This window comes from Lagopus muta, chromosome 1, assembly GCF_023343835.1.
Source record: "Lagopus muta isolate bLagMut1 chromosome 1, bLagMut1 primary, whole genome shotgun sequence".
In the NCBI taxonomy this organism is placed as follows: Eukaryota; Metazoa; Chordata; class Aves; order Galliformes; family Phasianidae; genus Lagopus; species Lagopus muta.
The window spans coordinates 50,324,347-50,346,399 of NC_064433.1; the positions used below are offsets into that span (position 1 = coordinate 50,324,347).

At 55.0% G+C, this 22,053-nt stretch overlaps 2 protein-coding genes across 2 annotated transcripts; both read right to left on the reverse strand.

Moving 5' to 3' along the window:
- Window positions 1-1,088: 1,088 nt before the first annotated feature.
- Window positions 1,089-2,328, reverse strand: LOC125703435 (histone H5). Its single transcript, XM_048967886.1, has one exon. It carries the CDS (start codon window positions 1,916-1,918, stop codon window positions 1,223-1,225), a length of 696 nt encoding a protein of 231 aa, XP_048823843.1. The 5' UTR covers window positions 1,919-2,328; the 3' UTR covers window positions 1,089-1,222.
- A 2,389-nt stretch (window positions 2,329-4,717) lies between these two features.
- On the reverse strand, window positions 4,718-20,059 carry LOC125703429 (TRIO and F-actin binding protein). The gene is made up of 21 exons (XM_048967871.1): window positions 19,846-20,059; window positions 18,852-18,979; window positions 18,486-18,582; window positions 18,093-18,285; window positions 17,505-17,880; window positions 16,893-17,025; window positions 15,590-16,681; window positions 14,952-15,038; window positions 12,296-12,352; window positions 11,907-11,975; window positions 11,454-11,543; window positions 11,130-11,239; window positions 9,978-10,530; window positions 9,631-9,741; window positions 8,090-8,237; window positions 7,567-7,678; window positions 7,318-7,477; window positions 7,032-7,145; window positions 6,687-6,773; window positions 5,887-6,050; window positions 4,718-5,459 (listed from the first exon to the last, which is right to left on the reverse strand). The coding sequence occupies exons 1-20, from the start codon at window positions 19,957-19,959 to the stop codon at window positions 5,889-5,891; spliced, it is 3,993 nt and encodes a 1,330-aa protein (XP_048823828.1). The 5' UTR covers window positions 19,960-20,059; the 3' UTR covers window positions 4,718-5,459; window positions 5,887-5,888.
- Window positions 20,060-22,053: the final 1,994 nt, after the last annotated feature.

Consider the following 22,053-nt stretch of genomic DNA (forward strand, 5'->3'; position numbering starts at 1 on the left):
ATGTGCCAGAGCCAAAGGGGTTTTGGAAACAAAGGGACATAATGGGCTGAGACTCAAGAAGCCGAAGATTGTTGCCCTTCCAAGGGAATTGGGGTCCTCATCCCAGGACTTGTATCCAAGTGGGTGCTCGGCACAAGGGTCAATGAAATCCTACAGCCTGTAGGATTTAGCCCAATGGGTTTGTGTGTAGCTACCTGAGGTGACTGTGAAAACTTTGGTCTGAGAGGTTTAGGACCTGCCAGACATATCCAAGTTTGAGGAATCCCAGTGTCTTTTGGTCAAAGGGATTTGTGACCCAGTGTGTTTAGACACCAGGATCCCAACTGGATTGGGCTCTTCTACACTCCACTGTAGCTGGCTAGAGGTCCTATGGGCAGAATGTTATAGGACCCTGATGTCCAGAAGGCCAAGCACCTGGCTCTTGAGAGGGCCTTGGGCTCTTCAGTCTGAGAGCCTTTGGTCCAAGGATCTTAGGAACAAGAACCTAAAGGGATTACACTCCTCCAGGCCAAGGATTTCACTACAGGGTTCTGTACTGGGATCCTCAGAGGTTTGGGCAGCATCTACCCTGAGTCATTTAGGAACATCAGACCAATGGAATGGAAGGAAGAGCCAGGAAGGTGAAGACCCTGAGCCCTGGGGATTTAGGCACAGCATACCTAGGAGTGATGTCCAAGGACTCGGAGCGGAGCAGTAGGGCCGTCCCATCCCGTGGGCTCACAGCCAGCCCTGTGGGTTGGGACGTTGCGGTGCCTGTGTGGCCTTGGGGCTGTGCCAAGCCCTTGGTGGCAGCAGCGTCCAGCCCCACCCCAAAGGCCCGCACCACCTCCCGGCCGCACTGTTATCTCCAGCCCTCACACTCTGGGCTGGCGGGCTGTGCCTCACTCCAGGGGACAAGGAGGAGTCCCCTCTCCTCCTCCCGGCTCTCACAGCCCTCCTACCTCCCCCCAAGTCCTCCACCCGCCCACCACAGCCCTCCACACCCGCGGCAAGATGAAATAAACACTCAGAGAAGCAGCTTGTATAAATGGGAACTCTTCCATATGGAAGAAATTCCTTTTTTTTTTTTCTTTTTTTTTTTTTTCCCTTTCATTCTTTGCCTTGTTTTAGCTGTTAGGAATAGATCAACTTATAAAATTTGCAAACAGAAAGAGGTAAAAATAAAGGCAAAAGCTATTTACAGAAACCAATGGGGAGAGCCTGGGCGAAGCCCCCAGGCTGCTCACTTCTTCTTGGGCGATTTCCGGGCACCAGACTTGGCTCTGGGTTTCGACCGCTTCACCTTCTTGGTCTTGGAGGTCTTCCGCGACTTGGCCTTAACAGTCTTTGGCTTCCTGGCCTTCTTGGGGCTCCGCGACTTCTTCCTGGCCTTCCTGGCGGTGGCTTTGGGCTTCTTGGCCGGTGACCTGGCCTTCCTGGGCCTCGCCGCCTTCTTGGGAGATGTGGACCTCCTGCCGGCCTTCTTCTTCTTCCTTGGGGATCTCTTGGCCTTGTCGCTCTTGGCCAAGCGGAAGGAACCAGAGGCTCCGACCCCTTTGGTCTGCTTGAGGACGCCGGCAGCCAGGAGACGCCGGATGGAGAGCTTGATCTGCAGGTCGGCGTTCTGGCCCACCTTGTAGTGGCTCTTCACGTACTTCTGGATGGACTGCCGCGAGGAGCCGCCGCGGCTCTTTTCCGCACGGATGGCCGCCGCGATCATCTCCGAGTAGGTGGGGTGCGACGCCGAGCGCCGCGACGCCTTCGCCCGCTTGGGTTTGGCTGGGGCTGGGGATAGGACCAGGCTCTCCGTCATGGCCGGTGCTTCACCCCACGGTAGGGTTAGGGAGCTCAGAAAGGAGCCGCTGGCAACAACGGATGTGGGGCTGCTCCCGCTGCCGCCGCCGCTGCGTCTGTGGGCGCGCATGCCAGCACCGCGCATTTAAGGGTGCGGCACGGACCGTGGGGAGGACTGCTGTCCCCGTGTCCCCTCTGCCCCGCCCCGCAGCAACACGACTGGGGCAGGCAGGGAGGGACAAGGTTGGGACATGAAGGGATGTGATGGGGAAAGAGGTGGACGCTGGGGTTGGACATGAAGGGATGGAGAGGGATATGGTAGGGATAGGGTGAGACACCGTGGGAATGGGATGGGCATTGAGGCTGGACACCGGGGGATAAGGTGGGACATGATGGGGATGGGGTGGACACCAGAGGACAAGGAGGGACATGGTGGGGACAAGGGTGACACCGAGTTGGACAACAGGGGAAGAGAGAGATGTGATGGGGAAAAGAAGAGGTACTTTGGACTAACACTGGATAGGACAAGAATAGGTGCTGGGAGGGGGATCGGGAGACAAGGAGGTAACGTGCAGGGCAAGGAGGAGCTTGTGCTGGGGACAGGGAATGAGCAAGGTGACATGGCAATGACACTTAGAAGGGTGTTAGGAACACTAGATGGAGACAAGGAGGATATGGGGAGGAACGTAGGGGATAATGAGTGGGAGGGACATTGGAAAGACGCGGGGGGTCTCCCTTCTGTCTTCCCTGAGCAGCTATGGTGTCACCCTGGGGTTTGTGGTCGCTCCTGGCTACCAGGGTGGTGACCTATGGGAGGGTTGGTGGTGCACTTTTTTCCTGCAAAAAGGCTCAAAAATTGGTTTGGCAGCTGTACCCCAGGGTCCAATAAGTCTGTCTCCACTCCCGCTCTGTCCCATTTGCTCCCCATCAGAGGCTTTGGGACATGAACTCTCATCAGCCACTACCTCCCAGCTGAGTAAGCACCCAGCTGTCCCCGGGAGATTAAACATGGCTGTGACCATCGTCTTCCTGAAGCATTTACATCACATTTTCCTCCTTCTGTCTTAAAATACATTCGTGCCCCCCCATGGATATGTGGCACCGGAGGTGAAACAAGGCAGTTTCTAATATCTCAGCACATCCAATATGTGCTGAGCACCCCTCTGCAACACCAGTATCACCAGATGCTTTTGTGCCACCACGGAGACATGAGGAAAGGAGAAGGCGATGCTGTAGGGAACCATGGCCTCTGTGTGACACCTTGACCGGGTGATAGGCCCTGAGTTTGCTGCGCGGGAAATGCAGTGCCGTTGCTGGCTGTCTGCACGTAGGCACTCGGGTGCAGGCAGATAAGATTCCATCTGGCTTTACTTGCATCCAAGCTTTTAACTGCCAGCAGCGCGCGCGCTCACCCGCCAATGAAGGAGAACAGAAGGGGGGGGCAAAGAGCATCTCTAAACCTTGCTCCTTTCCCACCAGCTCACTGCAGAGCCTCTAAAAAATAGTGGCAATGTTTATCAGGGCAGTGCAGTACCCTGGCTTCACCTTGCTAGAGGCAGCTGAAAATTGAGTGTCTTATCTGAGCCCATCACCTGGGCACCTCCTGCAGCCTCTCCCCAGTACTTGGGGGACCCCTTCATCGAGACCCGGTCTCTAATTTTTAGCAAGTTAAAATATGGTCTCCCATGCGTGAATCCTGACTAATGTCCTTGTGTCACCCTTGGTGGTGCAGAACATCCCTGTCACTTTGCACTGGTGTGTCCCTAACATGCAAGAGGGGCTCTGGGGCTGGAGGTGTGATGGAAATGCTGCAGACATTGATGCTGCGTGTTTCTGGCATTAAACAAGCTTTGGAGACTGGGAAACATCTCCCTGCAACAAACATCAGAGGAAGGAGCCTGGCACAGCAATCTCCCACTAATCTCAATGACTTCATCCTCCTCCTCCTCCTTTCTCCCCACGCATCATCCCAACAAAACCTTTAGCATTCCTGCACGTCCACCTCAGGACTTCATCTTAAATGGTCAAAGCACACATGCTGTGGATGTGCTGCAGCCCATCACGGAAAGCCAGCAAATTCATCACGGCAAAATTTCATTTAACCCGCTTTTACTTCGCGAAGAGACTCAAAATAGGCAGACATTTTGGCTGCCTCCTCTCACACCCATGGCACTGGGGCCAGGCGATATCGCTATGGGGCAGCCGTGGGGCCAGTATCACCCTGTCACATGCGGCACTGGGGAAGGGGCTGATTGGCAGCAGCCACACGTTCCAGCATGCTGGTGCAAAGCCTTTATCAGGAACAGCAGTCCCCAGTTAGGAAAAAACAAAAAACACCAAACCCAAACAAATATAGGGAGCACCTGAGGAAGGGACTGGCTGGCTACTCCCAGGGGTTGCAATCCCCAGTGATAGATGCAACCCCACAGCCTTAATTAAGCCACTGGTGATGCAAAAGTGTGTTTTCTTTTTCCCCTAAAAAACATGTGTACAACACCATGCCCTAAACTTCACTTTTTCCCCTGCAATCATGGTCCCCACAACTTCCCAACTTCACAGCTGCCACCCCCAGCCTGGGAGCTTTGCTGTTCCATCTCTTGCTGATGGCACGCCCAGGGCTCATCCCATCTTCAAGGTGGTGGTTCAGGCTTGATGCAAGCCTGCAACTGGATTTACTGGATTTTGTGCTGGCTTTGCCCAGGGAAAGGAGCCAGAAGCCTTTTCTGAGTGCTTTCCTTTAAGCTCCCTTTAGAAAGAGCAAAGCGTGTTTTTTACCCCAAAACAGAAGGGGGGAAAAACGTTTGCCGTTCCTTTCATCTTCCCCGAGATCTCCCCCCTTGCTCCTGGTGGTCACAAAAGAGCTGCTGGCTTCAAAATGAGGCAGGAAGCTGCAGAAATTGCTCTCAGCACCGTAGCAAGACTTGCCCTCAGCAAACACATTTTTCTCAGCAAAAGGGGAAGATTTTATTAAGTTAAGAGTTGAAGGGTGTGGCAGAACAGCAGCTCCTCTGCCACTAACATGTCGGGCTCTCCCCAGCCCGAGGGAGGGTGAGTGGGGAGGCTCCTGGCGCTGAGGCTGTGCCAAGGCAGAGCTGAAGGACAGTCACTGAGAGCTCCATCGTGCAGCCTCGTGCCAAGGTCTCCTCTTTCAAAGTTGCAGGTGGGTGCAGCTGCGGCAGGCGGCCTCCTCCTATGGCTTGGGTGTCTCCTCCACTGGGTGCTGGGGCAGTGGTGTTGTTACGTGTCCCCATACATCCCCATGGGGCCCCAGAGACAGGTGGAAGAGAGGGAATGGGAGTGCCAAAGGCAGATACGTGGCTGGGAGCAGGGGGGGCTGAGGAAGTGGGGAGTATATTCTCTTTCTCTGGTTAGAAAATGCTGGTGACGTAGAAGCTTTCCCTCTCCTTTTCCTCTTTTTCTCAAGGGAAAACAAAATTCTTCTATAAAATATAATTTTCACGTATAAAATCCTGAAGAAGGTGCATGTAAGGAGCCATTCCAAATAATGTGCTCAGATACAAAGGCAAAAAGGTTTTGGAAAGGCTTCATCAAAAGCTTTGGGAGGGAAGTGAGGAGCTGGCTGAGGAGAGAGATGTCTCGCCAAGGATGAGATCCAACCTCCCTCTCTCCTTAAGTGAGGAACGGAGCAAATAAAAAACAAGAACAGATAAACAAATGAAGTAGACCTAGAAAGAGAAGGAAAAAAATAAAACAGGTTTGGAAAGATCGCACTCAGCACAGAAATGCTGTCCTTTCTGCCTCCATTCTAGGAGATTCTGACATGCTTGGCATGCCTGCTCTGATCCCACACGTCTCAAGACTGGTCAGTGCCCACCAGCAAGTGTTGGCAGAACAGTGTGACCCCAAGCCTGATGGCCACAGTGTTCAATCAAGTAGAAGGCTTGCTCTGGACACCAGAACATGCATGATGGCTTCACACTGCTCCATCCTTATGCTTGCCTATGCAAGTGCTTGGAGGAAGATGGCTGGGTCAAGCCATAGCCACACTGACCACCAAATGGAGCAGGAAGAAGCTGCCTTGTCTCTGCCAAAAGTAAAGTGAATCTCAGTCCCCCAAGCCTGGAGGGAACATAACAGCCCCTCAGCGCTCACCGTTAATTGCTGATGCTGTTGCACAGTGTTTCCTTCTCCTGCAGGGCTGCCATGGCCAGGCGCAGATGCTCCTTCAGCTGCTCAATCTCTCGCTCTGAGCGCACCTTAATATGATTCAGCTCTGCATAGACGTCCTGGTATTTCCCTGAGGCAAATCTCTTGTCCTGCCAGACAGGGAGAAGAGTTAGCAACTCTCATGCTGGTATTCAAGTGTCAAGGTGAGGCCAGTGGGTGAGGGAGGACACAGCCCAAAGCCTGAACCTCAGCCCAAACTGGGCAATGATTTCACAGAACCATACAACAACCCAGGTCTGAAGGGACCTTGAAAGATCAGCTGGTTCAATATTTTGTGGGATAAGGAAACCTAAGTGAGCTTATTGAGAACTTTGTCCAACTGCCTCTTGGAAACCTCCAGTGGTGGGGATACCACCATGTCCTTGAGGAGGTTGTTCCAATGAATCACTGCTCTCAATGTTAAAACAAAACAAACTATATATCAAGATGAAACTTCTCTTGGTAGGGCTTACACCCACTGCTGCTTGTCTTCTCCATGGGGCTCCTCATGAAGACAGAGCTCCACCCTCCTTGCAGCCACACTTCAAGTAATGGAATATTGCAATGAGGCAGTGTTGCTCAGCAAGAAAGCAGGGACAAGGAGCACACACGACACAAGGGTTTGACCTGAGCATCCAAATGACCCTGTCTGAAACCTGCAGCCACTATGCTGCCTCCTAGTCCCTCTGCTTTGCTGTAAGAGAGCAATACCCAGCCCCATCCAGCAGACCCAGGGAAGCACCAACCTTTTGCATCATCTGCAGCTCCTCCCGGAGGCACTGTACCTCCTTCTTCAGGTACTGGAGCTCATTCTCCTTCACACGCAGCAGCACCTGGCTCAGGGGAGAGGAGCAGGCGGTGACTCAAGGCAGGGGGAAGCAGAGAGACACAGCCTGGGTAGAGGCCGTCCTCCCTAGCGCAAGTGCGGTGGTGGAGGAGGAAGGAAGCGGGAAGTGATGCATGGTGCCCCGGGAGAAACACGCAGGGGAAGCTTGCGCACCTCCTTCCTGCACAGCCCTGCAGCCTTGCGTGGCTCCCAGTCCCCTCTACTCCGAGCCCAAACTGCTGGGGACATCCTAAGCACCCCATACCTCCAGCTCGCAGGAGTTGCGCTCATTGTTTTGTGGAGATCGGTCCCCAGAGCACCGCGAGGTGATGAAGCTTCGCAGCTTCCCAATCTCATCCGACAGGCGGATCTGCAGCTCCTGCAGGCAAAAAGGCAGATATGGCACAGCCACAAGGCTCTCTTGCAGTCCTGGCCCCAGTAACATATTGAGAGGAGAAGAATATGAATAAAGAGACACCCCATTTAGACAGGGGCAGTCCCAGAATGAGGATGCTCTGTGGTCCCTAAGGGCAGGGAAACCCTTCTCTTGCCTGGTTCTTCCGAAGGAGCTGCTTCCCCTCTTGCTGGCAGCGCTGCAACATCTGTTCCCGCTCCTCTGCCTTCTCTGTTAGCTGCCCAATTTCCAGGCACTTCTGGGAGTACTGCTCTGACAGCACCTGCAGCTCCCGCTTCAGTGAGTCTACATCCAACCTGTCAGAGAGGCACAAGGTTGTGGCTCCTGTGCCATCAACAGGCTCTGCCCAAAGCACTGAGCAAGGGAAGCAGGAGAGACTTCTTACTGGTGCTGCTTCTGGAGGGCGTCTGTGACAGAGCCACACTGCTGAAAGCTTCGTGTCCTGCCCAGCTCCTTGTTCATCTCCTCCCGGTGGGCCTTCTTCAGTGCTTCAATGGCTGCAGAGAGATGCAATGGGAGACACGGGATCAGGCTATGCCAGCTTGGGCACATCTGGAAAAACCCAGCCACGCAACTGAGCCAGCTCTTGGTGCCTCAGGCTCAAAGATGTGCACTCTACACTTCTTCCTTCTTTACCTTTTGCCCTCTGACCAACTCCCACATCCCAGGATTATCCCAAAGCACCGAGAGCTGCTAAGGAGATTAATAAATGGCGTCCCAGCATGACCAGACTTTGCAGCACAGGTGGGAGAAAAGCCAAGCTTCCTCTAAGACCAAACAGCAGGCTCAGCAGTGGGACTCAAGTTACAAGACTTTTGGTACAGGAAGCTGGCAGGTTTCTGGCAGAAGTCAGAGACATTTGGGAGAGGTGGAAGGAAGTGGGGACATGACTTGCTTCCTGCTCCTACCTGCCGCCGTTGCTGCAGCCTCCTCTGCAAGGAGCCGCTCCTTCTCCTGCCGCAGCCGCTCCATTTCTCGCTGGTGGTGCCTCTGCAGCTCCTCCATCACCTGCTGGTGTGACGACTCCATCTCAGCCAGGCTGCGCTCACAGGCCTCCTGTCACGCAGGGGAAAGGACAGTAGAGGGAAGGGTGAGGGATGTCAAAGTGGCAGACACATTACAACACGGAGCTGACTTGGGACAGTCAGGTGGGATATTAGGGCAAGGTTCAGGTTGAGGTTAGGAAAAGGTTCTTCACTGAGAGGGTCATTGGGCACTGGGATAGGGCTGTGGTCATGGCACTACACTGACAGAGTTCAGGAAGCTCTCAAGGTTTGAATTTTGGGTAGTCCTACGTGGAGCCAGGAGTTAGATTCAATGGTCCTTGTGGGTCCCTTTGAGCTCAGGATACTCTGTGATTCTTTGACTCTAAGACATGTGGACAGGAGGACAGGCACCTTGTTGGGATGATGCTTGACTTTGCAAACCCCTCCCTAGTCCAGGGGCATTTGGAGACAAGTGAGACCCCTTTCTGTGATGTTTTTTTCTCCTGGTACTTTGATCATGAAACACAAGCATTCAGCTCACAAATCTTGTGAGCCTTGCGTGCTCTGGAGAGGAAAAAACATTCCTCTTCTATTACAACTCAGCCATCAAGAGATGCCAAGACCCTTCTACCAGGATGTACTGCTGGAACCGCATCCACTATTTGCCTTTTAAATAAAGCAGCATCCCCAGAAACGATGGAAACTGAGCCTCTGCTTCAGAAAAGTGACACCTTTCCCTTGGCTGGGTGCTGTTACAGACACCTCCCTCCCTATAGCCTGACTGCTAGCGATCTTCTTGCACAGCTCATACTTTTTCTGGTGGCTGGCCCTTTCAATGCCTAGTGCTGTAGATAAGTTGTGTTACAGCAAAGCAAGACATTCCCATCTTGGACTCATGCCCCAAGGCCCTTGGGGAAGATTTGCCTGCCATCAAATCAGGCCAAAACATTATTCTTGAGAAGCCATTGAATTCACCAACTTGTTCTCCCCCTCTTTCAAATGGTACTAAGGCAAATTGAGAGAAAATGAGACCTTTTGGGAAAGGTGAAGTTCAGCCTCAGGAAGAAAAGATGCTGTTTCTCCCTGCTCCTTTTTGTTTTCTTTTGACCACATGGAGACCCGTGAGCTCTAAGTGCAAACTGAGATTGCAGTGAACTGCTCCATGTGATTTGTGCTTTTATTTGGGCTGGGTGCAGCCAGTCCATTGCAAGAGGAGCTCACCAGGAACCCAAATTCCCTTCCCTCAACTGTGACAGATCCTGAATTCCTGACAGCATGTGCGCGCCACTGCCTCCTGCCAACTCCAGCCTCTTTAATACGCACTCTAGCCTTTATGTAATTAACATTGATCACAACCGAGCCTATTTGTGGCCACCATGGCAACCCAATGATTAGCGATACCTGCTTGGCAATGAGTCCAGGCTCTGGCATTTCCCAGCCTGAGGCTCACCCATCCTGCTCACCTGAGAGATGTAGCCCCGGGGCACGTGGCCATCTCCCTGGGACTTGGCAGCTTCCCGAAGGCTCTCGTTTCGGGCCCGGCAGGACTCCAACTGCGCCCGCAGCGACTGGACCTGTGCCAGGGACAGAAGAGAGATGCTCAACCTCTTTCCCAGGGCTGGGAGGTGATGTGTTTGTTGACTTGGGAACAGTTCAAGACAGGAGACAGCGAACACGCTGCCAGGAAACAGAGATCCACGCAAGCGATGCCACCAACACTGGTGGCCTTGCTCTTCCACAGAGCCACCAGGGAGGCACAAAGCTGCATGGATCACGCCCCCCAGAAAACCATCTTCCAAAGTGCTCTCACCTCCTTTTTCAGTGCCTCATTGGCATCTCCGTGGTTCCCCTTGCCCTGGTTCAGCAGTGTTGTCAAGGGCACTCGCCGTGAGTCCTTCAAGGGCAAGCGCTCCAGCTCCAGCCACTTCTTCTCTATCTCCTCGTTCAGCCGAACTCGCTGCTCCTCTGAAAGTGGGGCAGCAGGCAGGTCTGGCTCCTCCACCTTGCGGGACAAGTTTCCCCCTGGGCCATCACTGTTGGAGACCCTGCCGTCAGGACTCTCAAACCACTTGCGCCTCTCCTCTGAACGCACTGCCAAATCCCGCTCTAGATCCTCATGCTTGGACACTCGCTCTGACACCCTCAAACTCCCTCTTGTCCTCGGTGGGGACCCCTGATTTTGGGGATCCTGCTGCAAGGGGGACAGTTCTACGTAGTCAAAGGCATGGCGTGGCCCATCCGCTTTCCAAGTGCTGCCTTTGGTGCTTCCCTCAGAACTTGGCTGCTGCTGCTCGTCCACTCGCAGTGAGCTCTTTGGTGGGATGCAGTTACGGATTGTGTTTTCCTTGTTGCAGTCAGATAGCCTGAAACCACAGCAATAACATGTGAAGGACAGGCACTGCAAAAGAACAGACAAACAGCCCCCTTGCATTGCTGGTTAAACGCAAGGCTCAGCTTTTGCTCAACTCAGCCTTGTGAAAAACCTTGTGTGAGAGAAGAGTGGTTGCATCACATCACTTGGCAGCTCTGTCTGCATGTATGGGTAAACAGGCTTTCCCCAGGAGGTGGGGAGGATTCACCCTGAGTCTCAGCCAAGCTCCAGCAGCAAAATGGAGCTAAAAAAAATGGGTTTTGGGGCAGGCTTCTGCGGGCAGTGCGAGGAACTGCTGGTTTTCCAGAAAAAGGTAGATGCAGTACTGAGGGAAACTGTTTACTGGTGATAGGTCAGTAGTTGGACTATATGACCTTAGTGGTCTTTTCCAAATTGAACAGATGCTACGATTCTGCTCAATATCTTCCTGGTAGACAGGAGCCTACCAAGACGCTGTGCCCCCAGAAAGCATCACCTCTGCATGCCCGTCACTCTCATCATCACTGCCCTGCTCCACCCCTCCCAAGGACCTTTCAGGTGTCCTCCTGAAGAAAGGAACAAGCAGGAGACCCACCAGCAGGCAGCTCTTACTTGGTGACATCTGGAGCACTAACAGGGCGCACGTTCTTCTTCAGAGCCTCAATCCAGTTGCGCCGGATGCCTGAGGTCATGGCTGACAGTGTGAAGATGGCATCCTTCGTCTGCAGCAGAGACAGGACACGGGCTCTGTCACCACTCAGCAAAGGGGCAGCTGGCTGCACTCTAACCCTTTGAGTGCTGGACACACCACCAACTACCCCTGCCATCCTGACACCATGAAGTTTACACTGCCCAAATTTCTGTGTCAGGGATGCAGACGGGGAAGGAGCAGCCATCTCACCAGGCATTCCTCAGTGCTGCACTCCAGGCACTTACGTGTATCTGGAAGCCATAGTTGCGCTGCACCGCAAATTCTGTCACATCTGTGCAGGAGCGGAGATCGATTTCGCCATCAAGGTCATCAGCCTGAAAGCACAGCCACCCTCTAGGGTGTAAGCAAAGCCCATCTCTTAAAAAGACCCTGCCACCTGCCTGCACCCTAACCAAAGCATGGGAAGAAGAAGAGTGGCAGAGCAGCAGGGCAGCCCAGCTGCCCCCGTGTCAGCCTTTCTCTTCACTTCAAACCATGACAGCCCCGAGGGGCTCTTCAGATGGAGAATGATGGGTCAGAACAAAGTCTCAAGGAGACACTAGAGCTTCACCGGAATGGGACACATTCCTTTGTGTAGATATGAGGTGCCTGTGCTAGTGATAATGTTACTCTCCCTGTCACTATGAGGACAAGGGCAGGAAAGAACAGAGGGGTGAGGAGATGCCACCCATGCTTACCTCCTCGGCGTTCGAGTCCCGGTAATATCTCAGGCTCAAGTCGGTCAGCACGAACCAGTGTTTCTTCCACTGCCAGCAGATGGGTTAGGGGGAGGGAGGGGAAAAGACAGGAGGGAAATGGATAGACAGTTACTGAGGGAAGTGCAGGAACAAGGAGGGATGTGCTACCCTATGACCTCTCCGTTTCTAGGCTCTGCCCCCCTTTTCTAGGTCCCTTCCAAGTGCCCGTAATAATTCTCAGCTCAGAATGCACCCAATACAATGCTGGGTCTCTCAAGCATGAGTTACCTGCAGCAGGAGCAAGCACAACGAGAGGGGAAGGGAAAAACCACTGCTCACACAAGGAACTTGACCAATAAGGCTAGGGCAAGAAGTAGGCTCCAGCTTACCTCTCCTGGCTTGTCCAGGATGGACATCCATCCCTTCTTGAAATTGAGGAGATCTGGCTGGAGAGGAAAGGACAAAGCAGAGGTTTAGTGCATGCCGGAACCCACAAAAGGTTTCTGCATGCTGGGGGAGCGGGAAGCAGAGTTCCCATAGGGGGAATAAGAAACAAGAAGAGCCCCACACTGCTTTGAGGAAACACGTGGGGGTTTAGTTTAGGACCTAGTGGTGGAGGAGGACTGCATTTAGCAATCATTCCTGTAAGAGGAAACAAGAGATAAGGAAAGAGTAAAGAAAAAAAAAAAAAAGGTAAAATATGCAGCAGGGAGGTTTCTACAAGGTGCCTTGGAGATATTTATTCAGAGATAGGAGAGAGAGATAGGGGTGAGGAAACTGTGTGGAAGGGAACACGGCTCTGTCACAAGCCAGGCCAGGCTTTGGAGAAGGACACAGGGAAGCAGGCACATTTCATTCCAACCTGGGCATCCATGCCCCAGGGGTACCTCCCACAGCACCTTCCCCACTGCTCACTTATTACAGCCTTATAGCAGCTCACTATGAACCAGCCCTCACCACAAAGGCGCAGGAGGCAATTTAACAGCTGTGAAAACACACAGCGTGTCAACGCTTTGCCTGAGGCTGGAGATCAAATTGGAATTACAACCAGAGCTGGAGAACAAATCCTGTCTGAGATGCTGGGGACTTTGCTCCTTCTAGAGCCCACCCTCTGCCCAGCCCTGGGCCATGGTTATGGAGAACAAGCAGGGTTTCCTCCAGCTCACTCCCTTCTAAAAAGCTCCCCCCCCCCATTCACCTCCTCCTAACCTCACGCCACTTGTCCGGCATCCCAACCAGTTCAGCTCCTTCCAGAAGTGCCGTGCTGGAAAGCTGACTCAGGGCAAATGCTCTCCCCAACTTCGCCCTCAGCCAAGCAGGCTGGAGCTGCTCCTCCTCCCAGCTCTGCTGCTCCAGCTCCTCCCGAGCTGGCAAATAACTCAGCCCACCACTCAGCTTTGTAAAGTAGGCACGAAGAGCAGAGGCGGTGAATGGCTGGGGACCACGTGCATCCCCTCATCCACTCCCCTAGACCCGGACATCCCCACCGCCCTGCAAAAGTTCTTTGAAAATTAATTTCTTCCCTGTGGCGACAGCTCCACCCTTTGTGCCGTTATCCTTTCCAATCCAGTGACTTCAGCACTGACTCCAGGCTGGGAGCGGCAGGAGGGAAGGAAAGGAGGTGAAATGTTTGGCGTGACCTTCTCTCCCAGCACACATGTGTGTGGGGCAGGAGGGCCAGACAAACTGCCCTATTACTGCCATGGGCACAGCACCGGGGCCAGTAAAGTCCCCAAAGCACACGAATGGTGCAAGACACAACCAGCCTCTTTTTCCCTGTCTTCATCCTCGTAGGCACAGCTCTGCCACTGTCCACAGTATTTCTGGTGGACAAGACACCAGTCCACAAAGTGCTTAAAGCTGCTTTTTTCTCTTCCCTGTCTACCACTAATTTCAGCTTTGTACTCTGGAGAGAAACACTTGGGATATGGGCAGAGAACAGAGCGAGGTTTGAGCTGAATCCCCCGTCAGAGGAAAAGGCCAGGGCAGGAGGAGGAAGCGGGCAGGAAAGCAGAGCTATCCGGATATCTGGGGCTGGCTCCAAACAACGAAGATGTGAGGATGCAAGAGGAGGCACCGGGGGGATCCAGCACTGAGCAGGGGTGATGGCTGGTGCAGGGAGCTGGCTGCCTGTTCGGGCTGCCACGAGGACACAAGGGCTGCGATAACAGCCTGCAAGTATCTTAAGAATGTAAACACCAAAGAAGGAAAGGAGATAGGGTGGGAGTGGAAGAATGACTCCTGGGTGGTACAGAGGGCAGGGGGAAGAAACGGAGGATAGAAAGCAACAGAGCTAGAGCTCCAGGCCGCGGTTCCTACGGCTTCTCGGGCTACAGAGCAACACTTCGCTCTACGGGACAGCGGCGGTGGAAGGGACCTCTGGAGGTCACCTGCTGCAGGGTGACCTCACCCCGGGCCGCCTTCCCTCCATCACAAAGGGGTTCCCGGCGGCCCCAAAAGCCCACTTCTTCCCCCAAAGAGACCTGGCTCGCCTAGGAAAGGCCCCCAAAGCCAAAGCACAACGCCGAACCCCTCACCGCCCCTCCACACGGGGAAGGCCGAGGGCCGGCCCGTCACCTCCACCGCACCCCACCCCCGACCGGGAGCCCAGGCAGCCCCGGTCCCGCACCGCCTCAGTGCCGCCCACACCCCAGCGGGAGATCCCCCCGGAGCGGGAACAGCCCAGGGGGAGGAAGCAGAGCGCCGCGGGGCCCCGTTCCAGACTCACCGTCATGGCGGGGGCGCGGCGGGGCCGGCTGCGGGCAGCCAGGGCGGCGGGGCGGCTTCAGCGGCCGGGCGGCTCCCGCAGCCCCACCATGCCCGCTCGCTCCGCCGCCCGCCCCGAGCTTTTCCGAGGGCTTTTTTTTTTTTTTTTTTTCCCCTTCAAACTTTTCCTCTTTTTTTCTTTTCTTTCCTCCCCTTCCCACCCCAAACTTCCTGGGAGGGCCCGGCCCGGCCCAATGGCAGCGGGTGGCCTCCGGCCCGGCCGCCCCCTTCCCGCAGCCAATGGAGCCGACGGGGCGGGCGGGGAGCCCCAGGCCCTACCTTAGTGCGTTTCTCGCTGGTGCTCCCGTGTGGAAGCCGGCTTCCCGAGGAGCTCTGCGGTGCTCTGGAGCTCCCATCCAGCTGCGACTGCGGGGAGAGAAAGCGAGAGCTCAGCCTGAGCCTCTGTGTCCATCTCCTCCTGTGTCTCCCAGTGCTGGAGCAGAAACGCTGCTTCTCAGACCTCAGGAAAAGGGGTGCGCTGGTTCCACACCTAGCAGACAGGTCCCTGCCATTTCCATTTTCACCCCTCCCAACCTACTCCCTTCACTACTAGAAAGACATGGAGGCCCTGGAGTGTGTCCAGAGAAGAGCAGTGGAGCTGTGAGGGCTCTGGAGCACGGGTCTGATGGGGAGCAGCTGAGGGAACTGGGGTTGTTCAGTTTGGAGAAGAGAAGCTCAGGGGAAACCTTACTGCTCACTACAGTGACCTGAAGGGAGTTTGTGGTGAGCTGGAGGTTGGCCTGTTCCCCCAGCTAACAGCGATGGGGTGAAAGCGAACGGCCTCAAGCTGCCCCAGGGGAGGTTCAGGTTGGATATGAGGTGGTGCAGTCAGCATCCCTGGAGGTGTTCCAGAGCTCCAGGTGTTCCTACTGAGGGACGTGGTTAGCGAGCAGTAGCTGCAGTGATTCTATACTCACGTGATATACGAGGAATTTCTTGTTCTCCCAATCGCTTTCCAATGGTTTCTCTGGGTTGTTTGAGTCATGGCTGTGCTCAGCCCCCTTCCAATCATCCTCCAGTTTCTGTGCTGGGCTCTCAGGCCTCCTCCAGCTGTCATCCGGCCGTGGCCAGGCATCCGCATACCTAGCGGGGCTCCTCCAGTCCCTTTCCAGCTGCTGCATCAAGTCCATGTGGCACGGTGACTTCTCATGCGCCCTCCAGTCTTTCTCTGCCTTCTGAACCTGGCAGGCATCCCCATGGCCTTTCCAATCCTGCTCTGGTGGCCGCGTTGGGCTCATGGGACGCAAGGGCTTCCCGTGGCCTTTCCAATCCTGCTCTGGTGGCCGCGTTGGGCTCATGGGACACAAGGGCTTCCCATGGCCTTTCCAATCCTGCTCTGGTGGCCGCGTTGGGCTCATGGGACGCAAGGGCTTCCCTCGGCCTTTCCACTCATTGTCTGTGCCCTTCCCAGCATGAGGAGGCTGCAGTTTATCCCGGAGGTTCTTCCAGCTGCACTCCAGCTGTTTCCTGGATGGGTCCCCCCGTTGTCTCTCTGCCCCCCGTGCAAGGCCAGGCTGAGAGGTCTCCTTTTGGCTTTTCCATGTGCCATCTGTCCGTCCTGTAGGACTCATGGAGCGTGGTGGCCAGGCTCCTCCCTGCTTGTTTCCATCCATGCTCTTCCCAAGGCTTGGGGGGTGCAGGGTGTTCCCCCAGCTTTTTCTCTCACTGGCTTTCCCCATGCTTCCAGCCTGCCAGGCAACTTGGCTCCTCTCTGCTCTGTTCCTCCAGTCCTTCTCGGTGTGCTGGGGAGGGCTCTGAGCTCCTCCTGCCCTCTGTTGCAACCTAGAAGCTGGGCTGGGGGATCGTGGGCTGTTGCCTCCCCTCTCCAGCCGCTGAGTAGGACTTGTGGGCTCCCGGGGCTTCCTCCAGTCCCTCTCCGCCCGTGGAGAAGGGCACATGGGGCGCAGGGGGACCCCGGCCCTCTCTGTTTGTCGAGCCGGGCTGGGGGAGCGCCGGGACTCCTTGGAATCTCTGCTGCACAGCTCAGGGTGCCAGGAGAGCCGCTGACCCTGGGGACACACAGGACAGAGAGCAAAGGGAACACAAGTGATAGCAAGGAGGGAAGTAAGGTGGCATGAGAGCTGGGAGACAAGTTGGTTGGGTTATGAATGGTGTTGCAGAACCTGCACCCCTATGCATAGAGCCAGCTTCTATCCAGGAGAAGCCTCTTGGATGCAGGAATAGGGGAAAATGTGGCAGGAGAAAACAGCTAGGACTCACCTCCCTGGGCAGGCTGGGGCTGGACTGCCTCCGAATGACTCTGCCTTTGCTGGGTGGCACTGGGGTCTTGCCATCCAGCCGCTCCACGCGGCCCTCCTCCAGTGCCTGGAAAGCCTCCAACGTCTCAGATTTCCTGCAGGCACACACAGCCTGTCTGGCTGCTGACTGAGCCCCACTCCAGGCCTACATCTCTGCCTGCCCCAGATGTTGGGGTCTCCACCCTATTGCTGTAACCATCCCAGCTTCCTCATCCACATCTCCTTCATGCCATTTCTTTGGGTCCTCTGCACTTTGCCCCTTCCTGTCTCATCCACTGCCTGGTCCCTGTTACACCTTTGTATGCCCCATGCCACCATTGGGCTGCCAATTTTGGAGCCACTTCTGCTTCTCCAGCTGAGGACTCACCTGGGGACCTCTCGGCATCCCTAATCCTACTAGGATTTGGGAGCTTCTTTCTCCTTTCCCCATTTCCCAACTCTACAGCATGTCCTGCAGCTCCCAGGACGTGGCTGGGAGCTTCAAAGCTGAGCTGTAACTCGCAGCCCTGCTCTCGCCAAGCTATGAAGTGACCTGTGGGAACAATCCACTGCAGAGCTCTCTATTGCTCCTCACCTGCGCTCACAACCAAATATCCTCTCCACCTCCACTCGGCCAGGGCTGAGCGTGCGGGAGCCACGGCGGTCAGCAGCATCCCCACGGCCAAGGCGCTTGGGTTTGGGCAGGTCTGCCAGCACCGTGTACTCCTGCCTCTCCAGCACACGCTTCCCCTCTGTGCCCCCAGCACTGGGATGCCCACGGGGCTCCCCAGCCCTGGAGGAAGATGCCAAATGCCTGCTGCTGCCTGGACCAGGAGAGGAGCTGCGGCCAGGACGAGGTACAGAGGAAGCCCAGGAAGGGTCAGGTTTTCGAGGTTCCAAGGAGAAATAGCCACTCTCTATGCGATGCTTTGCCCAGCCCTCCTTGGGCTTCTGGCTGGCAGGAGCACGCTCTGGAATGGAAAGAAGACTGTTGAATGAGTGGTGTGTAATGCTTCTCTGCCCACAGCAAAGCAGGGCTTCAGGGTTAGGAACAGGGGGTCAGAGGGAAAACCCAGACTGCATGGTGGGGTGGGAGCACAGCAAAGCATGTAGGGAGGCAGCAGCACCATGTTTTATGGTGAGCACACCAAGAGAATCCCACAGGAGAGCAAACCACATGTACCTGCTTTTGGCACAAAGACTTCTTTCCTAATGCTCGGAGCCTCTGTCTTCACCCAGGATCCAGAAGGAAAGGGCTGACCCCACCTAGCTCTGTCCACCTGCAGCTGTGTGTTATCCTTGTGGCCTCTGTAGCTCATTGTGTCCTGCTTGCCTGATCCCAAAGTGGTGTCCAATAGTCTGGTCATCTCCCAGCCCTGACAGACAAATAAGGCAGGACTTTGCAATGGGGCTACAAGTTACTGGGCTGGAACGGGGCAAAGAGCATGTGTGAGAAGTGAAGAGTCCCAGCTGACCCCCCCAGCATTTTGGAAGCTTCTGAGTATGCCCAGCAGAAGTGGCTCTGAGGGGACGAGGAGGCTGTAACCACCCAAACCAAGAGAAGTGCCCATCTCACCCTGCCTTCAGTGTGGCTGTGGGGCTCGGTGCTGGTTTCTCCATGCTGGCCCACAGTGCTGGGGCCGAGTGGGGGCTGTGCCCTGCTCTGGTGCCAGCTGTGGAGCAAGGAGAGGACAGGCAACTGTCAGCATGGCTGCAGAGCCTGGGAACAGGGAGCAGTCACGAGAAACACAGGCAGAGAAAGCGCTCAGCCCTTTTTCCCTGGCAGAGTATAGAATCATCAAGGTTGGAAAAGACCACCAAGGTCACCCAGTCCAACCATCAAGCCATCACCACCATGCCTACTAAACATATCTCTCAGTGCATCGGTGATATCTCATCCCATTTTCCCCATCATCCCCCTCCATCAGCCTCTGCCACTCACCGCTCTGCGCCGTCTGCCCGACCCACGCAGATGTACACCTCGCACTGCGGTGCTACGATGCGGACCGAGTCCCAGGGCCCACCTGGGTCTGCGTTGGTGCCGTGCCCCGCCACCTCTGCGTCATGCTCCTGCGAGGAAGGGGGGGATGCAGCCGTGCCATCGCCGTGCCGGATATGAAAGCACATGAGGATGAGGACTGGGGGAATCTCTGCCTGCAGCCACCCTCTAGCATCTCCCCCAGGCCCGTTACCTGCAGGGTTTAGGAGTAGTAGTAGGGGGCTTCTCTGCCCTCCCTCTGGCATCTGGATACGCTCAGAGATGGCTCTAAGCAGATCCCAAAGGGCTGCAGTAATCTTAGAGGGCCCGGGGGCCAGGGGGAGAGGGCAAGGAGGAGGGCGGGAGGCTCATTACTATTTCATGATCCCCGGGCTGGTGCTCCAAGAGGACAGCGAATGACACGAAACCCTCTGTGAACATGAAACCGGCTGACGCCTGGAGGGATGCAGCGCTCTGCAGCCGCGTGGCTCATGCTGGAGGATGGGGTCAGACCCAGCCCTGCATCACATGAGATGTATCCCCTTCCACCTTTCCTTCCAGGAACAGCTCGCTGCAGCCCCAGGGAGATCTGCCAGGATCACGTTTTAGGTAAGAATCATAGAATGGTTTGAACTGGAAGGGACCAACAGGCCTCAAACAGAGATGAAATCCAGGGTGGGTTCCACCCTTGCCATTCCCCCTTCCCTCACCGTGCTATTTACTTGCACGTATCTGTATTGCTTCATCCCTCCTTCCCTTCCCAGGATCTACGGAGCTTCTCCTAACTGCATCCAGAGCCTCCCTGCCAATGTGGCTCCAGCTCTGCTCCAAGCACAGTTAAATGATGGACACCACGAGCCTTTGTGCTAGGGATTTCCATCTCTACAAAGTCCCAGGGCTGAACAAAGCAGCTCTTGATGTGGCATTCATGGCCTGCAGGTGGGATGGAGGAGCTCACCTGGGCAGCATGCGGGTGAACCCTTGAGGCACGGAAGCAGTGTTGGCACAGGTTCCTTGCAAATATGTTGGCTTCAAAGTTGGCACAGGGCACATCATTCACTGAACCTGGCATCCTCCATAGGGATGCAGGTGCTCTGGCTGCTGGGCTACAGGGAGCAGCTAGGAGAAAGGAACAGCAGCAGAAAGCTGAGCTTTCAGCTCCACATCTTCAGGCTCCTATGGAAGCACAAATGTTATTCTCAGACTGAAGCTTGCTGCACTAGGCTGGCCATGCTAGAATCAAAGGGCATCCAGATGCAAGGCCATCAGTGTGACCCACACAATAAAAGGGTATGTAGCAGCAGGAGCCTTCTTTTTTTAGGAAGGGACACTGCTCTGCACCCTTCAACAGGTTCTGATGCAGACAGCCTGGGGAAGGCACGATTTCTTGATTCACCCACTGAACCCAAGCACTCACTTGCAAGCAATGCAGAGAGGAAGAGCCCAACATCCAGCCGTGCCCACTGCTTGCCACACGTGGTAGGAACCCAGAGCATCCTGCTGCCTGATGGGCAAACCGTTGCTCCCCACATCCCACAGGGCTTTTGGGGCCCACCGTTGGCCTCTAGCACTCGTGCAGCCGTAGGTACCCTTCCCGGTGCACCCCAGTACCCCCAGTACCTCCACTTCCCCACGGCTCCCAGCACCGCTCTCCCCGCCGAGCTCCCCTTTGAATGGAGCTCCCCGTGGGAATTGCGGGCAGCCAAGCCCCGCCCACTGTCCTCTCATTGGCCTCGACCGGGCACAGATTTGAATATCGCCCTCTGAGTGGCTGCGTGCCGACGGGCACGTGTGCGGGCACCCACGTGTCGTTGGCAGCGGTTGGGCGATCGACCCGAGCGGGCCGGGAAAGCAGTGGGGGGGGGGCTGTCGCTTTTTCCTCTCGTCCCCATCCCCTGCCAGAGAGCAGGCCTGGGGCTCCTGCCCCAGGAGATGGTTAACAGCGGCAGGATGGATCTGCAAGCACTAGGACTCCTACTGCTAACCAGCTCCCTTGGCTCTCAAAAGCACTCATCCCGCACACCGTGAGGTTTATCCTCGGTTCCTCTCTTGCAGCAGCAATACTTGAGCTCGGTATGCTCCACAGGAGCAACACGGCACACCTCACACACACTGCAGCTTCATCTTTGCACTGAGCTCCAGTTTCTCCGTGACTATTTGACCTCCCTGTCTCGTTTTGATCCTCTGTAATCCCAATCACATTTTTGTGCATGCATGTGTGCAGAATCACAGTCTAGCCAGCAAAAGCCATCATGCACGGACACAGCATATTGGAGCTTCACATCCTTTTCGTGCGAGCTCTTGAACAGTAGCACCACCACCACCCAGGTCCCCTATCTCTGGGGACATGGCTGTGGCTGAGTGTGGGCATTGGCCACAATTGGGTGACCCTGGGGCACACTGTGGTCATGGTGATGACTTTTCAGTGCAGTGGCCACACTAGCACGGTGATTTTTGCAAGTAGGACATATACAGAAGCAGCTTCCTCATCAACAGCTGGAACTCATTAGTGAGCAGCCAGAGGGAAAAAGCAACAATAACACTGAAAACTGTCTTGGAAAGGAGGGTAAGCAGCAAATGACACAATGACTCTTGCACAGAGAGACTTTAAACCACATGCTGGATGTGCCTGGCAACTGCTTCACACATGAACTCATGTGTATGAGCTGCTATCCTTCACCCAGCATATCCTGGAGTAGCCCAATTCCAGCCCTGCGCATAACAAAGCGGGCGAGGGATGAGTCAGTAATTCACATTACAAAATCAAGCTTGAATCAATCAGATGGAGAAATCAATAGCACAGCAAACAATACTTGTGGTTAACTCCATATAGGATTTAATGGTTCTGCTTTCCCACTTTTTTTTTTTTCTTCCCCCTGAGCATGGAAGGCTTTTCAGGATTTCAGCTGTGGCTTGAGAAAGACTCAGAAGTTATTAGGGCCAGTAATTCTTTTAAATCACCTGGCAGCAAAACAACAAATACCTTGGTGTTGCTGAGGCCACTCTTAACATCCCATCAGGCTTATAATGAGGTATTTCAACACCGTCCCACTGTCATTCCAGGCTTCCACAAACCCAACCCAAAGTTCACACTCCACGTTTCAGCAGGTTTTGCAGCATGACAAACACATGGACTGCAAACAGTGGCCATTCCAGCTTCAGGGCA